Source organism: Camelus bactrianus, chromosome 35, assembly GCF_048773025.1.
Source record: "Camelus bactrianus isolate YW-2024 breed Bactrian camel chromosome 35, ASM4877302v1, whole genome shotgun sequence".
Lineage (NCBI taxonomy): Eukaryota > Metazoa > Chordata > Mammalia > Artiodactyla > Camelidae > Camelus > Camelus bactrianus.
In genome coordinates, this window is record NC_133573.1 from 1473369 (window position 1) to 1490286 (window position 16918).

Sequence of the window (16918 nt, forward strand, 5' to 3'; positions counted from 1 at the left end):
GAAGCTCTCGAGTGTAATTCCTTTCTTGCCTCTTCCAGTTCTTGGTGACTGCTGACATTCCTTGACTTGTGACCACACTACTCCAATTTCTGCCTCCATGGTAACACTGCATTCTCCTTTTCTATGTCAAATCTCCCTCTGCCTCCTTCTTGTAAGGAGACTGGTGACACTCAGATTATCCTAGATAATTTCTTCATACCAAAATCCTTAACTTAATCACATCTGCTAAGTCTTTGCCAAAAAAGGTACATTCACAGGCTCTAGAGGTTAAGACCTAATGTCTTTGGGGGCCATTATCCAGTCCACATCACAGCCTACTTTCAAGTGGTATTATAACACTTCATGTATAGAATAAACCTTACAATGATACATTTCCACGTCTCCCAATTGGCTTTTGGGCTATTACTGTTTTACATTTTACTTTTATGTACGTTCTAAATTCTTCACTACCTTGTTACTGATTGTTCTTTAAACGATTATTTCTCAGAATTTAAATAAGAAAAATATCTTTATATATATTCACATGGTTTCTGTTCCTTTAGTGCTCTTTAATTCTTTGATAAATTTAGATTTCCACCTGGTGTCATTTTCCTTCTGATTGAAAGAACTGCTCCAACACTGTATGCTACCGATTAATTTTTTCAGCTTTTGCATTTTGCAAATTCTGTATTTCACCTCATTTTTTGATAGATAATTACTCTGGGTAAAGAACTGTAGATTAGCTTTTTTTTTTTTGTCTTTCAGTACTTTAATTATGTTGCTCTTTTGTCTCCTGTATTTTTTTTTTCATTTTAAACAATGTTTATTTAAACAACAAGATGCTTGACTTGAAGGGAAAACTATCTAGGATTCATTTCTTTTAGAGTAATTTATACCTACTTAAAGACAGATTGCCCCACATGTAACAGCTACATACAAAAAAGTTATAAAATTGTCCTTGGTTTTACAATGATAAATGAAAAACATTAGAATTCTCCAATCGAACAAGGTATGCAAGGATTTTTATGTTGTTCTTTTTCTGTTAAACAGTGAGCACAAAATAACTTACTGGAATGTAAAGATAAGAGCTGAATGAGCATGATACTAGTGGAGAAAGGGTGTATTTTCACAGAACCAGTAGTTTTCCCCATCCCATCTCCATTTGATGTTGATCAAAACATACCATTGGCCATTTAGTTTAAAAAAAAAATGCAATATGCTTGTGCACATACACCAGTTACTTTATGTCTTTATGTACAATAAAGGAATGGGGAAAGGGAAAATGAAAGAATAGAGAAAACTATACTGTTGTAGTCAGGATGTGGTGGAACCAAATTGCCGTTTTCTAACTGAGAATGTCTTCTTGGTCCGGAGCAACAGAATTCTGGAGTAAAGTAGTAGGTTCCCTTTCTAGTAGATACCTCCTGTCTGCTGCTGGAACACATCAATTGTATCTTCATCCTCCACTTCCAGCTGTGCAGTTGTGTCTGTTTCATTGATTGGCTGCCCCTCAAATTGGAATCTGATCTGCCTCATTGACAAACCCTGTCGTTCACAATAGGCTGTCATTATTTTACTAAGTGGTGTATGCCTCTTAATCTTAAACTGCACCACAGAACCATCCTGCCCCGCCACCTTCAAATTAATATGATCGTCATTCTCAGTCTTGACTCCTTCCTTGGGCTTTTCGTCAGCCATGGCAAGTGCTGGAGTCTCCTCAGCTACCGCTTCACAAAAGAGGTACCAGGTCCACACCGAACGAGCACACGAGCAGCACCAGGAGTGGCAGAAGAAGGAGGCGGCAGCGGTGGAGGACGGAGAGTGTGTCCTGTATTGCATTTAAAATTTTTTTGATACTTTATATATTGTAATATAATTGTCATTGTGATGATATTTAGCACTATCACATTACCTTTTGTACAATATTGTTGTCTATACTCATTATACCGTGCATTAGATCTCTATGGCTTCTTTAGCTGTTGCAAGCTTGTACCCTTAAACAACATCAATCGTATCCTCCTGACCCCTGTCCCTAGTAACCACCATTTCACTGATTTTAGGAGTTTGACATTTTTAGATTCTACATGTAAGTGCTGTCATGCTTGTCTTTCTCTGTCTGATGTCTCATTTAGCAATGTTGCCTTCTTGCACTATGTTTGATAAAATATCCGTTGTCATCCTTATCTTCGTTACTGTGTATGTAACGTGCTCTTTCCCTTCTGGTTTATTTAAAGATTTTCCTTTTTTCAGTGTTTTTAAGCAACTTGATTACAATGTGTCTTGTTTCCTTTATGTTCCTTGTGTTTGATGTTTATTGAAATTCTTGGACCTGTGGAGTTATACTTTTTATCATACTTTGAAAAATATTTAGGACTCCACATACATGTATGTCACTTGAAATTGCTCACAAAATCTTTTCTGTATCTTTCTGGATAGTTTCTCTTGCTATGACATCAGGTTCATGAATCTTCTCTTCTGTAATTGCTAACTTACTGTTTCTCTCATCCAGTGAACTGTCTCATCTCAGACACTGTAATTTTCATTTCTAGAAAGTTGATTTGAGTGCTTTCATGTCTTCTATTCCCTACTTAACATGTTCAGTCTTTCCTCTAGATTCTTGAATATATAGAATAGAGTTGTAATAACTTTTATTGTCTGTCTATTAATGCTCATCTGTCACGTCTGGGGTTATTTTGACTGATTTTTATGTCACACATTGTATTTTCCTTTCATATCATGCTTTGCAACTTTTGATTTGATGCTAGGACAGTGTGATTTGTACCTTTTTGGGTGCTGGATGTTTTGATACATCTATAAACATTTTTGAGTTCTGTTCTGGGTCTCCATCAAGTTATTGGAAGAACTGATCCTTTCAGGTCTCACTTTGAAGATTCATTTGGCAGGTCCAGAGGAGTGTTTAGCGTAAGAATAATTTTGACCACGTCCTGGGACAAAATGGTTCTGAGTACTTATTAGTACCCCAAATTACACAACTTTTCACTCTAGCTGGCGGGAACATGAAATACTCCCAGCTGTTTGTGAGCTGAGTATCATACCCTATGGGGCTTTCAGGTGGTTCCTCCCCCAGTCTAGCGTGTATGCATCCATACATGCATATGGTGACCAGCTTTGGACTTGAAAAGTCTGAGGACTTATGGAACAGTCTGTTCTTCAATCTTCTCCAGTATTCCCGCCTTTGAACTTGAGCTTCCTTGGCCTTCCTGGACATCCTTTTCGCCTCAGCTCAGGGAGACTGCTGGAATATTTCTGTGTTTCCCACTCTTTGCATTATGGCTTGGAAACTCCTCTTCAGGAAGTAAGCTTAGGAAATCATAGGGCTCATCTTGCTTGTTTCCTGTTACACAGAGAAAACTGTCATTCACTACCTGTTAGCCAATGTTTTGAAATTCATTGTTCCATATATTTTGTCTGGTTTTTCAGTTGACCCAGACCGGAGGATAAACCCAGTCCCTGTTACACCATTTTGGTTGGAAGCAGAAATATTCATATGATGCTTTGAACAATGATATAAATGGTATATGTCTAAAGTATAAGGTCTATGATCCAATTCAAATTAAATTTCAGGTATGACTCTAGCCAGGAGTCATGGACAATTTTTTTCCTTTTAATGATATCAGCTGTTTTGTGACTACTGGTTGGATTTTTCTTTTCCCATTGAAGTGCATTGACACCATTGAAATCAACTGAATGTGTATGAGTGGGTGTTTCTGACCTATTTTGTTTCATTACTCTGTCTATCTTTGTGCCATACAGTATTGCTTTGATAACTACAGGTTTCTAATAACATCTTAAATCATATAGAGTAAGTTATTTAAATATATGTTCATTTTTCAAGATTGTTTTGGCTATCCTAGATCTGTGCATGTCCATATAAGTTACACAATTATTTTGTCAATTTCTACCAAGTAGTCTGCTTGGATTTTGATTGGAGTTACATTTAATCTATAAATTTAATGTTGATAAACATACATCAATTTAAGCACAGTTAACATTTTATCAATATTGAGTCATGGAACTTGGTATTTATTTCCATTATTTGGATCTTATTTAATTTCTCTCAATAATGTTTTATAGTTTTATTTGTAAAAGTCTTGCATATTTGAAGTTAAAATTGTTCCTGAATATTTAATATTTTTTAGTCATAGTATAAATAATTTTATAAAAAGTATACATTCTGCCTTGAAGGAATTCAATTGTTTGTTGCCAGTATGTAGGAAAACAATTGATTTTTGTATATTTACCTTCAACTCATGACCTTGGAACATTCAATTATTAGTTTTAGTAGTCTGTAGGTTACTTTGGATTTTCTTTGAATACAATCATGTTATCTGGAAATAAAAAGTTTTCTTTCTTTCATTAGAATCATTATGTCATTTATTTCTCTTTCTCACCTTGTACTGGCAAGACCTCTAGTACAATATTGAATAGAAACAGTAAGAGCAAATAACCTTGTCTTATTCTCAATCTTAAGGGAAAGTTATTTGATTTTTCACCATTATGGCCATATCACCCTGAACACGCCCGATCTCTTCTGATTTTTCACCATTAAATATGATGTTAGCCTTAGAATTTTCACAAATGTCCTTCATCAGTTGAAAAAGTGTCCTATTCCTAGGTATTGTTCACCTGTTTTCAAAGAATAGTGGACTAATTCATGTCAAATGTTTGAGCCACTATATAGTTTGACATTCCATACCTATTATTCACTTTCTGGAATTCTTCACTTTTACTTCACCAGCACTAATATTAGTCTTTGGTTCCCAGCCGTGTTGAGTATTAAGGCCACCACGCTATATGGATGCTCGATTTTTGGCTAGAACTCATGTTGAGTGGTTTGCTCATGAAGGTTAATTTGACAACTTGACCATTCAGATCTTAACAGCAAAATTCGAAATGACTAGACATAATCAATCTTCAGGGTTCTGAAAAATAGTAGCAATCTGCTGTGTCAAATCTAGAAAGTTTGGGGAGATCTCTTTTAAATCAAATGTCTTTTATGATTTTGAGACATTTTGAGACATTTCTCTTTCCTACCTCTTTCATTTACAATGATTTGGGAAGACTTTGGATTTAGTAATTTAATCCTTTGTAAACAATTTCCTCAGATTAAATTTATTGCCAGCTCTCCTCTCCCGCCACTTGCTATACTGCTTAATAAATTTGATCACTAAACCTGTATTTCTTGCTTTTTATTACTGATGTAATTTGTGCATACTGAAAAATGCACAAATGATAACTGCAAACCTTCATGACTTTCTGGACACATCCAGAAAGTTAGAGCAGGAAATATTTCCGGTACTCCAGAAGGCTTCTGCATCCCTTTCCTAGTCATTAACAACTCTTAACTACCAAAGGTATGCTGGAGGTAGCCTGCATCCCCTCTTGAGAGCTGTTAAATTTTCAGAATTTGGTGAGGCAATTCTTAAGCATAGCCAGTATTAACAATTAAATTAACAACAACCAAGTTAATATTTTTCATATGAGAACATTTTACTTTGGTCAGTGAAAAACCTTCTTATTTGGGGAGTGTTTTAAATGAATAATCTTCAATTTTTTTAAAGACAAAATTTCCTTGAAGTCACACTATCTACCTTGGATAGTTGCATATGAAAGCAGTGCATGGAAACTGATGGCAAGAGACTACTTATATAACACACTTCATCTTTCCAGTTTACCTTACCTTTAAAACTATGAAGCTGCTGCACAATTCTGCAGAAGATTAGAGTCTGGACTTGGAGGGCATTATGCTTAGTGAAATAAGTCAGACAGAGAAAGACAAATACTGTATGATATCACTTATATGTGGAATCTAAAAAAGAAACTAGTGAATATAACAAAGACACAGACACACAGATACAGAGAACAAATAGTGGTTATCAGTGGGGAGAAGGAAGTGGGGGAATTCAGGGGTACAAAGCACTAGGTATAAAGAAAATAAGCTACAGGGTAGGTTGTAGGTTGTACAGCACAGGGAATAAAATTATGAATCAGTACGTTGCACATCAAAAACTTAACTAATACTCTGCATCAACTATATCTCAATTTCAAAAAAGTGAATATCATTTCTATCTATTTTACCCAGAACAGGGAAAGAATTTTTACTTTATTTTACCATAGACTGATGTAAAAATTATTGTCGAATTTTTTTTTTTTAGTAGAGGTACTGGGGATTGAACCCAGGACCTCCTGCATACGCAATCTACCACAGAGCTATACCCCTCCCCCTAAGAATAATTCTTTCTTATTATCCCAATCATTGCTATTTTTCCAATTGCCTATTTGATGTCCATACTGAGAATTACGGAATAAAAAGTGTTTAGTAGTTTAAAAAAAAGAAAAAAAAAAAAGTCTGGTAACGGACTCCACAACACCTGGTGTTGAAAAGCGCTTCAGAGGACGGCAGCCTGGGGCCCGGGCCTGGGTCTCAGGTGTTGCTGATGAAGGCCAAGCTCTCAATGCACCGCCTACGCAGGTGTTTTGTCTTCAGGCCAAACACCTGGAAGGAACCGCGCGAGCCAAGCGCCCGGAAGTACTCAGACCCGCGAGAGAATGGCCACGGTTCGCCCAGGACCAATCTCCAGGACCCCGCCACTGCCGGAAGTCCTCGCCCCCCCCACCAGCGGGCATGTGCGGTTCGCGCCCGCGGCGTCTGACGTCAACGTCTGCGTCACGACGTCGCGCTAACGGCCGGGCGGCGGTTGGCAGCCCGCGCTGCTTGTTGCTGGGGCCCAGGGACACCGAGGCCGGGCCTCCTCCTGCAGCGCGAATGCCCGTTTGTGAAACGGCGGGGCTGGCGTGCGGAGGGTTTGCAGGCTTCCGCCCTGGAGGAAGTCTGGGTGGCTCAGCACGTCCAGCGGTTTCACCACAGCCCGCTGGCCAGGGCCTCGCCGCCCCACGCCGGAGCCCGCCCTCCGGCAGCCCCCGCAGGTACGCCGAAGGGCGAGGCGCGGCCCGGGTCTGGTGGGGGCTGTCGCTGGGCTCCGCCTTGCTTTTTTTCCTTCTTTTTTTTTTTTTTTTTTTTTGTGGTAAGATTTTTTTTATTTGAAATACGCTGACCAACACGAGTGTAGCCAAAAACGGGCGGGGCTGGCCTGCCTGGGGAGAGTTCACGTGTTCCCATGTCTGTGTGCCCCAAAGCCTGCTTCCAGGAAAGGCCGAGCAGCCGCCGAACAAGGGTGCAGAGTGCCTCCTGCCTGGCTCGCCTGTATGTCTGTTTCTCCGGGTTTTCGCTGCCTTGCTTCCGTCCGTCTTCCTGCTGCGTGGTGGCCTCGGGCCGGGCCTGCTGCTGCTGGTGGAGAAACGGGGCCAAGCGTCCCTGTCCTCGCGTCCTTCCGACCCCGTGGGCCATGTACCGACCAAGGCCTGGGAGTGGCCACCCGGCTAATCCCTGAAGGAGAGCCAGAAGTCTGTCTTCGTGGTGGAAGTGACCGCTAGAACGTGGGCACAGTGGGGGTGGGGCAGTATCCGCCTCCTGCCGTCGTCAGGAGAGCTGAAGGACATGTGTGACCTTGAGTGTTTTCTTGTGAATACAAGTACTCATTGTCTGTAGTTTTTGTTTTTGAATCTCTGTGAGCTCCGTGGGCGCATTTGTTAGGTGGTTCTGTGGCCCCTGGTGAGTGCCCCTTCCTTTCCTGTTGGCGTCTTGAATGAGCCCACATGTCTGCCCCCTCCTGCCTGCTGCTCTAGACACACTTTCCCTGGGGTCTGTGTATGAAAACCCATTTCCTCCCGTTGGCCCAAGGCCATCGTCGGAGCAGTTCCCTCACTCCCAGCCATATCCAGTTTGCTCTCTGCTGATCCTTTAGGTCAGTAAAGGGCTGCTGTGGCAGAGAGCCACCGACAGGGTGGCTTGAAACCGTTGTGAGAGAGGGTTACGGTCTGACAGCTTTGGCGTCTCGGAGGCTGAAATCAGTGTCTCCCCTGAAGGTTCTAGGGAAGAATCTTCCCTGGCTTCCTGGTTTCTGGTGGATGCTGGCAGGCTTTAGCAGGGCTTGCAGCTGCGCGGCTCCAGCCTCTGCTATTGCGCTTTCATGGCCTTTCCTGTATGTCTTGGTGCAGGTATCTAAACGTGGCTTTTTTTTTTTTGTGAATAATTTTGCCTTTTTTGGTTTAATTGAGGCTCTGCACATGGCTTTCTTATAATCACACCAATCATTGGATTTAGGGCCCAACCTAATCCAATGTGACCTCCTCTTAACTTGATTATAGCTACAAAGACTGTATTTTCAAATACCGTCATATTCCCAGGTGCTAGGAGTTAAGACTTGAACATATCTTTTTTGGGGAACAGTTTAACCCACAACGGGACTAGTCTAGGTGTGGAGTGCTTCAGACAACAAAGAATGACCAATGCTCTTCTGTCTTAATTTTGCCAGTCTACGGGACAACTCCCATGATCAGGCGCATAATTTAAAACTGCTCGGGGAGGAGGCATTGTCCTGAGTCTTAATCAGCTTTGGAAAGAGAAAAGTAGAGGAAAGAAAGTTTAAGGCCTGCCCTGTCTGTACTTCCTTACCCCAGCATGGGTTTGGTGCCGCCCTGACATTACTCTGCTGATACCCTGAGAACAGGCTGTTACTTCTGTGGAAATAATGATATATATAAAAGGTGTATATTAGTTCAAGAATAGGGGAAAGGGAAGAATAAAATTTTTAAAGTTTTCTAAATACATTCTCTTATTGCTGCCACTGTCCCGTTCCCTCCCTTCAGTTCCCATGCCCGCACATGGATCAGCTTTCAGTCGCCTTTAGGAATTTCTCACTGATTTTTTTTTTTAAATTTGTTGTTAGTTAGGAATGTTTTCCTTTCTGTTTTGTAGTTTCTCCTGAGTTGATTTTGGGATTCACCATCCTCATGGCAACTGATAATCCTGCTGTCATTTTTAATCTGAAATCTTAATGTTTTGTTCACAGGGAGGAGTAAAATTTTTTCATCTGTAATTCAGAAGCTAAGTAAATAAAAAACAATGAAGCCAGTAAAGCATCTGTTGGCCTCTAGTAGTAAATTGGCAAATGTTCCAGCATTAACTTATAAAAGAGGACTACTTAATTCACCATTGTCACCTAAACTTAAAGAAAAACATAGTGCAAAATTAGACCGTGATAAACTTGAACCAATGGTCTTAAGATCTCCACCAACAGGAGAATCCATGATAAGGTATGCTTTGCCCATTCCATCAAGGAAGACAAAGGAGCTAATAGCAGAAGATGAATCAATCAGGAAAATTAGCGAACGTCTGAGGAGGGTAAGATACTTGTTGGTGCCTGTGTTGGGGGACCCCATGACCATCCCCAGGTTTAGTGATTTGCTGGGAGGGCTCACTGGATTCAGCATATAGTCATATTGATGGCTAAGATATATCACAGTGAAAGGGTAAAAAGCAAAGTCAGCAAAAGGGTGGGATGAAGTCTGGAGGAAATCAGGTCTAAATTTTCAAGATTCCTTTCTCTTTGGAGTCACATAGGACATGCTTAATTCCTCCAACAGCAAACTGTGACCACACATATGAAATGTCTCCCAGAGGAACTCGTTAGAGACTGAGCACTCAGGGTTTCATTGGGGATTGGTCACCCAGGCACTCTGCCTAGCATGTAGCAAATTCCAGACTCTCTGAAGGAAACAAATTCAGAATCAATCATATGGTTTGTACCAATAATTTAGAGACAGTGACCTACTGTTAGTGAATAGTGAGTGCCCGCTGTGTTAACTCTTCTCTGCACTGTAGAAACTGGCTCTTAATGTTGGGGGAAAAATCTCCCTTTCTTTGATTTCTTTTTTGCATAGTTATCCAGAATTGCATTGTAAGTGTTCCGACTACCAGGTGAGAACGATGAGGAATAGCAGACGTACTTTCAAAATCCAAGTTTGCTCAAAGTTCAAGGGGTTATCCCAGAGAATTTCCTTTAAAAATGTATTGCTTTGTGGTCTCCATCTCTGTTTTCCCCACTCTCTTCAAAGAAGGAAATTGGGCAGACTTGGAAGGTACTTTGGTAGTAAGTAGAGTTGATGTTTCAACGATTCAGACTCTCTTCAGCACAGAAATGAAGGAGTCGTAGGGCCTCTCTTCATTGCTAGGGAGGAGGATCAAGGACTGTTGCCCTTACTTCTTCAGGGTGATATGAGATGGAAAATTTATGGCACTGGCAGAAATAAGTCTTATGGTTCTGACATGATTGTTTAATATCTTCCTACATTTAACTAATATTTTTACATTATGTGTGTTCATAATTTGCTTTGTTTTTCTTATAGATTGTTTCTACTTTCGAAGAAACCTATGGATTTAATGTTCAAAATGAAAAAGAACAAGTTGTAAAGCCTGAAGATGAAGGATTAACTTCATCTGTAAGTATATGTAACTGTAACATAGAGACATTAACACTGAAAAGGGCTAAGGTTTTCTTTTAGAGTCTGTATACGTTCTCAGAATGAATTCCTCATCCATGAAAACGATCTTCTCAGGAAACTTGAAAGTAGTGTGCTGATTTTCCCATCCTCTGCCAACACTTATCTTAAGGTTTAATTAAGGCATACCTACATCTTGAGCATACTTTTAATGCTAATGCCTCTCTTGTTTAATAGTTAAGTTGGTGGGTGGCTGTTGGTTTGAGATGTATATTCTTTAGTATGTTAAGAATATATTCTTTTATTTCTAGTTTGCTAAATTAAAAAAATGAAAACAATAGAGGTTACTGAGTTTTGACAAATGTCTTTGTTGTGTATGTTGAAGTGATATAACTGTTAAAGTGATGCTGTTTTCCTTCAATCTATTGATGAGAGAAATTATTTTACGTATTTCTTAATAGTCAGCTGTGCTTTAATACACTTTACTAATAGAGTGTTGTTGTTCTATGTTAAAATTAGTTTTTTTAAAATTACTTTTGTTACTTAGGAACTGAATTTGGCTCCATGTAATAAAACACATGTATTGAGTCAACTTATGAACATGGTCTATTTCTCCATTTATTTGATTGGTTCTTTGTCTTGTTTGATTTATTGCATCAGCATTTTGTAATTTTCATAATACAGATCCTATTCATGACTTGCTAGATTTAGACATTAATAGTTCATTCTAGGGGGAGTGATTTTTAATGGTATTACGTTTTTAAGTTCACTTTCTTCCTGTTTGTAACTAGTATATAGAGGTATGATTGATTTTTGTGTGTTGATCTTACATCTTGCAAGCTTGCTCAGTGTACTTTTACACTCTAGGAGTTTTTCTGTGGATTCTTTGGGGTTTTCTTCTTAGACAATTATGTCACCTTCAAATAGGAACAGGTTTACCTCATTCTGTCCAATCTGATTGCTTCTTATTTCCTTCTCTTGACTTACTGTGCTGGCTCTTGCCTCCAGTATTATATTTAATAATAGTGACGAGAGCAGGCATCCTTGCTCATTCTGACTGCTGCTTCCAGACAAGTATGGAAGTTTACTTCCCTGCCTCACTCCACCTACACCACTCTGGTGGGGGAATTGGAGTGCCACCTGCGACTGTCAGGTGGAGGTTCACCCTCTCCTGCTGATACCACCCTGGTGGGGGAAATGGAGGGCCAACTTTCACTGCCACATTATTTTTCAGCCCTGTTGACACGTAGGGTGGTGGTGTAGTGTTTTCCTTGGTATTTGGTTCAGGCAAGATAGTATTGTCAAAAGTTTTGTGTTACGGCAGAGGTGCCTTTTCACAGTTCTTTGGATTTTCTTGGGGCTTTTTTTTTTTTTTTTTTGGATCTGTGCTTGACAGTTGCAGGCTGTTCCTGTGCCCCATCCATTTTATATGTAGGTAAAAGAAAACCCAAGGAACTCACGTGTTCCTCAAGTCCCAGTATCCCTGTCTTCTCTTTCCACCTTTCAGAACCTTCTTGTGTTTGTCACTGTGCTGTGTCTAGCGTGTTCAGTTGTAGGAGGGAAGGTTAGAGGAATGGATCTAGTCTGTGATGGCCAGAACAGGAAATCCAAAATTATTTTTTATCTTTGATACAGTTCTGTGTTCTGATGTCGTCTTTATCTGATACCACCTTTCTTATGATTAGTCATTGCGTGTACGTCTTCTTTCAAACTTTTACTTCCAAGCTATCTGTGATTATGTATTTACTGTGTATCTCTCTGAAATAACATATAGTTGTCTTGCTTTTTTATTCAGTCTGATAATCTCTGTCTTAATTGGTGTGTTTAGTTCATTTACATTTAATTGATAAAATTCAATGTCATGTCACATGATTTATTGTTATAAAATTTTATAGAAATAATATGAATTAAGTCTACTATCTGGCTTTGTTTTTATTCCATATGTTCTTTGTTCCTTTACTTTTTTTCTGTTTTTTTTTTAACATTTTTTATTGATTTATAATCATTTTACAATGTTGTGTCAAATTCCAGTGTTCAGCACAATTTTTCAGTTATTCATGGACATATACACACTCATTGTCACATTTTTTTCTCTGTGAGTTATAACATTTTGTGTATATTTCCCTGTGCTATACAGTGTAGTCTATTCTACAATTTTGAAATCCCAGTCTATCCCTTCCCACCCTCCACCCCCCTGGTAACCACAAGTCTGTATTCTCTGTCTGTGAGTCTATTTCTGTCCTTTATTTACGCTTTGTTTTTGTTTGTTTGTTTGTTTTTGTTTTTGTTTTTTAGATTCCACATATTAGCGATCTCATATGGTATTTTTCTTTCTCTTTCTGGCTTACTTCACTTAGAACGACATTCTCCAGGAGCATCCATGTTGCTGCAAATGGCATTATGTTGTCAGTTTTTATGGCTGAGTAGTATTCCATTGTATAAATATACCACCTCTTCTTTATCCAGTCACCTGTTGATGGACATTTAGGCTGTTTCCATGTTTTGGCTATTGTAAATAGTGCTGCTATGAACATTGGGGTGCAGGTGTCATCCTGAAGTAGATTTCCTTCTGGATACAAGCCCAGGAGTGGGATTCCTGGGTCATATGGTAAGTCTATTCCTAGTCTTTTGAGGAATCTCCACACTGTTTTCCATAGTGGCTGCACCAAACTGCATTCCCACCAGCAGTGTAGGAGGGTTCCCCTTTCTCCACAGCCTCTCCAGCATTTGTCATTTGTGGATTTTTGAATGACGGCCATTCTGACTGGTGTGAGGTGATACCTCATTGTAGTTTTGATTTGCATTTCTCTGATAATTAGTGATATGGAGCATTTTTTCATGTGCTTTTTGATCATTTGTCTGTCTTCCTTGGAGAATTGCTTGTTTAGGTCTTCTGCCCATTTTTGGATTGGGTTGTTTATTTTTTTCTTATTGAGTCGTATGAGCTGCTTATATATTCTGGAGATCAAGCCTTTGTCGGTTTCACTTGCAAAAATTTTCTCCCATTCCGTAGGTTTTCTTCTTGTTTTATTTCTGGTTTCCTTTGCTGTGCAGAAGCTTGTAAGTTTCATTAGGTCCCATTTGTTTATTCTTGCTTTTATTTCTCCTAGGAGAAAATTTTTGACATGTATGTCAGATAATGTTTTGCCTATGTTTTCCTCTAGGAGGTTTATTGTATCTTGTCTTATGTTTAAGTCTTTAATCCATTTTGAGTTGATTTTTGTATATGGTGTAAGGGAGTGTTCTAGCTTCATTGTTTTACATGCTGCTGTCCAGTTTTCCCAACACCATTTGCTGAAGAGACTGTCTTTATTCCAATGTATATTCTTGCCTCCTTTGTCAAAGATGAGTTGACCAAAAGTTTGTGGGTTCATTTCTGGGCTCTCTATTCTGTTCCATTGGTCTATATGTCTGTTTTGGTACCAATACCATGCTGTCTTGATGACTGTAGCTCTATAGTATTGTCTGAAGTCTGGGAGAGTTATTCCTCCAGCCTCTTTCTTTCTCTTCAGTAATGCTTTGGCAATTCTAGGTCTTTGATGGTTCCATATGAATTTTATTATGATTTTTTCTAGTTCTGTGAAATATGTCCTGGGTAATTGGATAGGGATTGCATTAAATGTGTAGATTGCCTTGGGCAGTGTGACCATTTTAACAATATTGATTCTTCCAATCCAAGAGCATGGAATATCTTTCCATTTTTTAAAGTCTTCTTTAATTTCCTTCATCCATGGTTTATAGTTTTCTGTGTATAATCCATTCACCTCCCTGGTTAGATTTATTCCCAGATATTTTATTACTTTGGGTGCTATTTTAAAGGGGATTGGTTCTTTACTTTCTTTTTCTGTTGATTTATCGTTAGTGTAAAGAAATGCAACTGATTTTTGAACGTTAATTTTGTAACCTGCTACCTTGCTGAATTCTTCAATCAGCTCTAGTAGCTTTTGTGTGGACCTTTTAGGGTTTTCTATATATAGTAACATGTCATTAGCATATAATGACACTTTTACCTCTTCTTTTCCAATTTGGATCCATTTTATTTCTTTCTCTTGCCTGACTGCTGTGGCTAGGACTTCCAGGACTATGTTGAATAGGAGTGGTGATAGTGGGCATCCTTGTCCCAGATTTTAGTGGGAAGCTTTTGAGTTTTTCACCGTTGAGTACTATGCTGGCTGTAGGTTTGTCATATATAGCTTTTATTATGTTGAGATACATTCCCTCAATACCCACTTTGGCGAGAATTTTTATCATAAATGGGTGTTAAATTTTATCAAATGCTTTTTCTGCATCGATTGAGATGATCATGTGGTTTTTGTCCTTTCTCTTGTTGATGTGATGTATTACACTGATTGATTTGCGTATGTTGAACCAGCCTTGTGTCCCTGGGATGAACCCCACTTGGTCATGATGTATAATCTTTTTTATGTGTTGTTGGATTCTATTTGCTAAAATTTTGGTGAGGATTTTGGCGTCTGTGTTCATCAGTGATATTGGCCTGTAATTCTCTTTTTTTGTAGTGTCTTTGCCTGGTTTTGGTATCAGGGTGATGGTGGCTTCATAGAATGCGTTTGGGAGTATTCCCTCCTTTTCAATCGTCTGGAAGAGTTTGAGAAGGACTGGTATGAGTTCTTCTTTGTATGTTTGGTAGAATTCCCCGGTGAAGCCGTCCGGTCCTGGACTTTTATTTGTAGGGAGGTTTTTAATTGCTATTTCTAGTTCCTTTCTAGTGATCGGATTGTTCAAGTGTTCAGATTCTTCTTGATTCAGTCTTGGTGGACAGTATGTTTCCAGAAACTTGTCCATCTCCTCTAGGTTATCCAGTTTGGTTCCATATAGTTTTTCATAATATTCTCGTATGATATTCTGTATTTCTATTTTGTTTGTTGTAATTTCTCCATTTTCCTTTCTTATTTTGCTAATTTGTGCTCTCTCTTTTTTCTTCTTTGTGAGTTTGGCCAGAGGTTTGTCGATTTTATTTACTTTTTCAAAAAACCAGCTTTTGGTTTGGTTGATTTTTTCTATGGTCTTGTTAATCTCTATTGTATTTAATTCCTCTCTGATCTTTATTATTTCCTTCCTTCTGCTGCTTTGTGGGGCTTTTTGTTCTTCTTTTTCTAATTCATTCAGGTGGTGGGTTAAATTGTTTATTTGAGATTGTTCTTCTTTTTTGAGGAAGGCCTGTATCGCTATAAACTTCCCTCTTAGCACTGCCTTTGCTGTGTCCCATAGGTTTTGAGTGGTTGTGCTTTCATTCTCATTTGTCTCAAGGTATTTTTTAATTTCAGCTTTGATTTCCTCATTGATCCATTGTTTTTTCAATAACATATTGTTTAATCTCCATGCTTTCCTTTTTTTCTCCTTTGTTTCTCTGTTGTTGATTTCCAGTTTCATGGCATTGTGGTCAGTAAAGATGCTTGAGATAATTTGTATCTTCTTAAAATTGTTGAGGTTTCTTTTGTGCCCAAGTACATGATCGATCCTGGAAAATGTTCCATGTGCACTTGAAAAGAATGTATATCCTATTTTTTGGGGGTGTAATGCTCTGAAAATATCCACCAAATCTAGTTTTTGTATTGTAGTATTTAATTTCTCTGTTGCCTTGTTTATTTTCTGTCTGGAAGATCTGTCTAGTGATGTTAATGCAGTGTTAAAATCTCCAACTATGATTGTATTCCCATCAATATCCCCTTTTATCTCTGTTAGTAATTCTTGTATGTACTTAGGTGCTCCTATATTGGGTGCATATATATTAACGAGTGTAATATCCTCATCATGTATCACTCCTTTAATCATTATAAAATGTCCTTCTTTATCTTTCTTTATGGCCTTTGTTTTAAAGTCTATTTTGTCTGAAATCAGTACTGCAACACCTGCTTTTTTGGCTTTTCCGTTTGCATGGAATATCCTTTTCCGTCCTTTCACTCTCAATCTATGTGTGTCCTTCTCCCTAAAGTGGGTCTCTTGTATGCAGCATATTGAAGGTTCTTGCTTTATTATCCAGTCTGCCACTCTGTGTCTTTTGACTGGAGCATTTAGTCCATTAACATTTACAGTAATTAATGATAGATGTGTGTTTATTGCCATTTTGAATTTATCTTTGCAGTTGAATTGGTATATCCTCTTTGTTCCTTTCTTCTTCCTTTTGTGGTTTGGTAATTTTCCTTTGTATTATCATGGATTTTATTTAATTTTTGTGACTCCTTTGTAAATTTTTGGCTTGTGGTTACCCTTTTTTGTAAATCTATCAACCCATTACTATAACTGTTTTTATTAAACTGATAGTAACATGATCTCAAACCCATCCTACTGTTAAAAAAAATTTAAAAAGAAAGAAAAAAATATTCTATATTTCCCTGCCTCCCTCTCCCACTCTTAGTGATTTGTTTGTCTTCTTTTATAATTTCATGTTTACTTTATTTGTAATTCATGAGTTATCACCTTTCCAGTTGTGTGTTTCTCATTTCTGTAGCATCCTGCTGCTTTTCTATTTAGAATAGCCCTTTCAGTATTTCTTTTAGCATGGGTTTAGTGTTGCTAAACTCCTGCAGCTTTTTTTTTGTCTGTGAAACTCTTTGTT

General features: G+C 38.5%; 1 protein-coding gene and 1 pseudogene across 1 annotated transcript in view; one reads left to right on the forward strand and one right to left on the reverse strand.

Annotated features, from left to right (window-relative positions):
• Positions 1-239: 239 nt before the first annotated feature.
• On the reverse strand, positions 240-2289 carry LOC105080824 (small ubiquitin-related modifier 2 pseudogene; annotated as a pseudogene).
• Positions 2290-8917: 6628 nt separating this feature from the next.
• CCDC7 (coiled-coil domain containing 7) overlaps positions 8918-16918 on the forward strand; it is a 196693-nt gene continuing 188692 nt past the window's right edge. The window contains exons 1-2 of the mRNA XM_074357988.1: positions 8918-9244; positions 10249-10341. Coding sequence (XP_074214089.1) covers positions 8966-9244; positions 10249-10341 — 372 coding nt within the window. The 5' untranslated portion in view covers positions 8918-8965. The remainder of the gene's footprint in view (positions 9245-10248; positions 10342-16918) is intronic.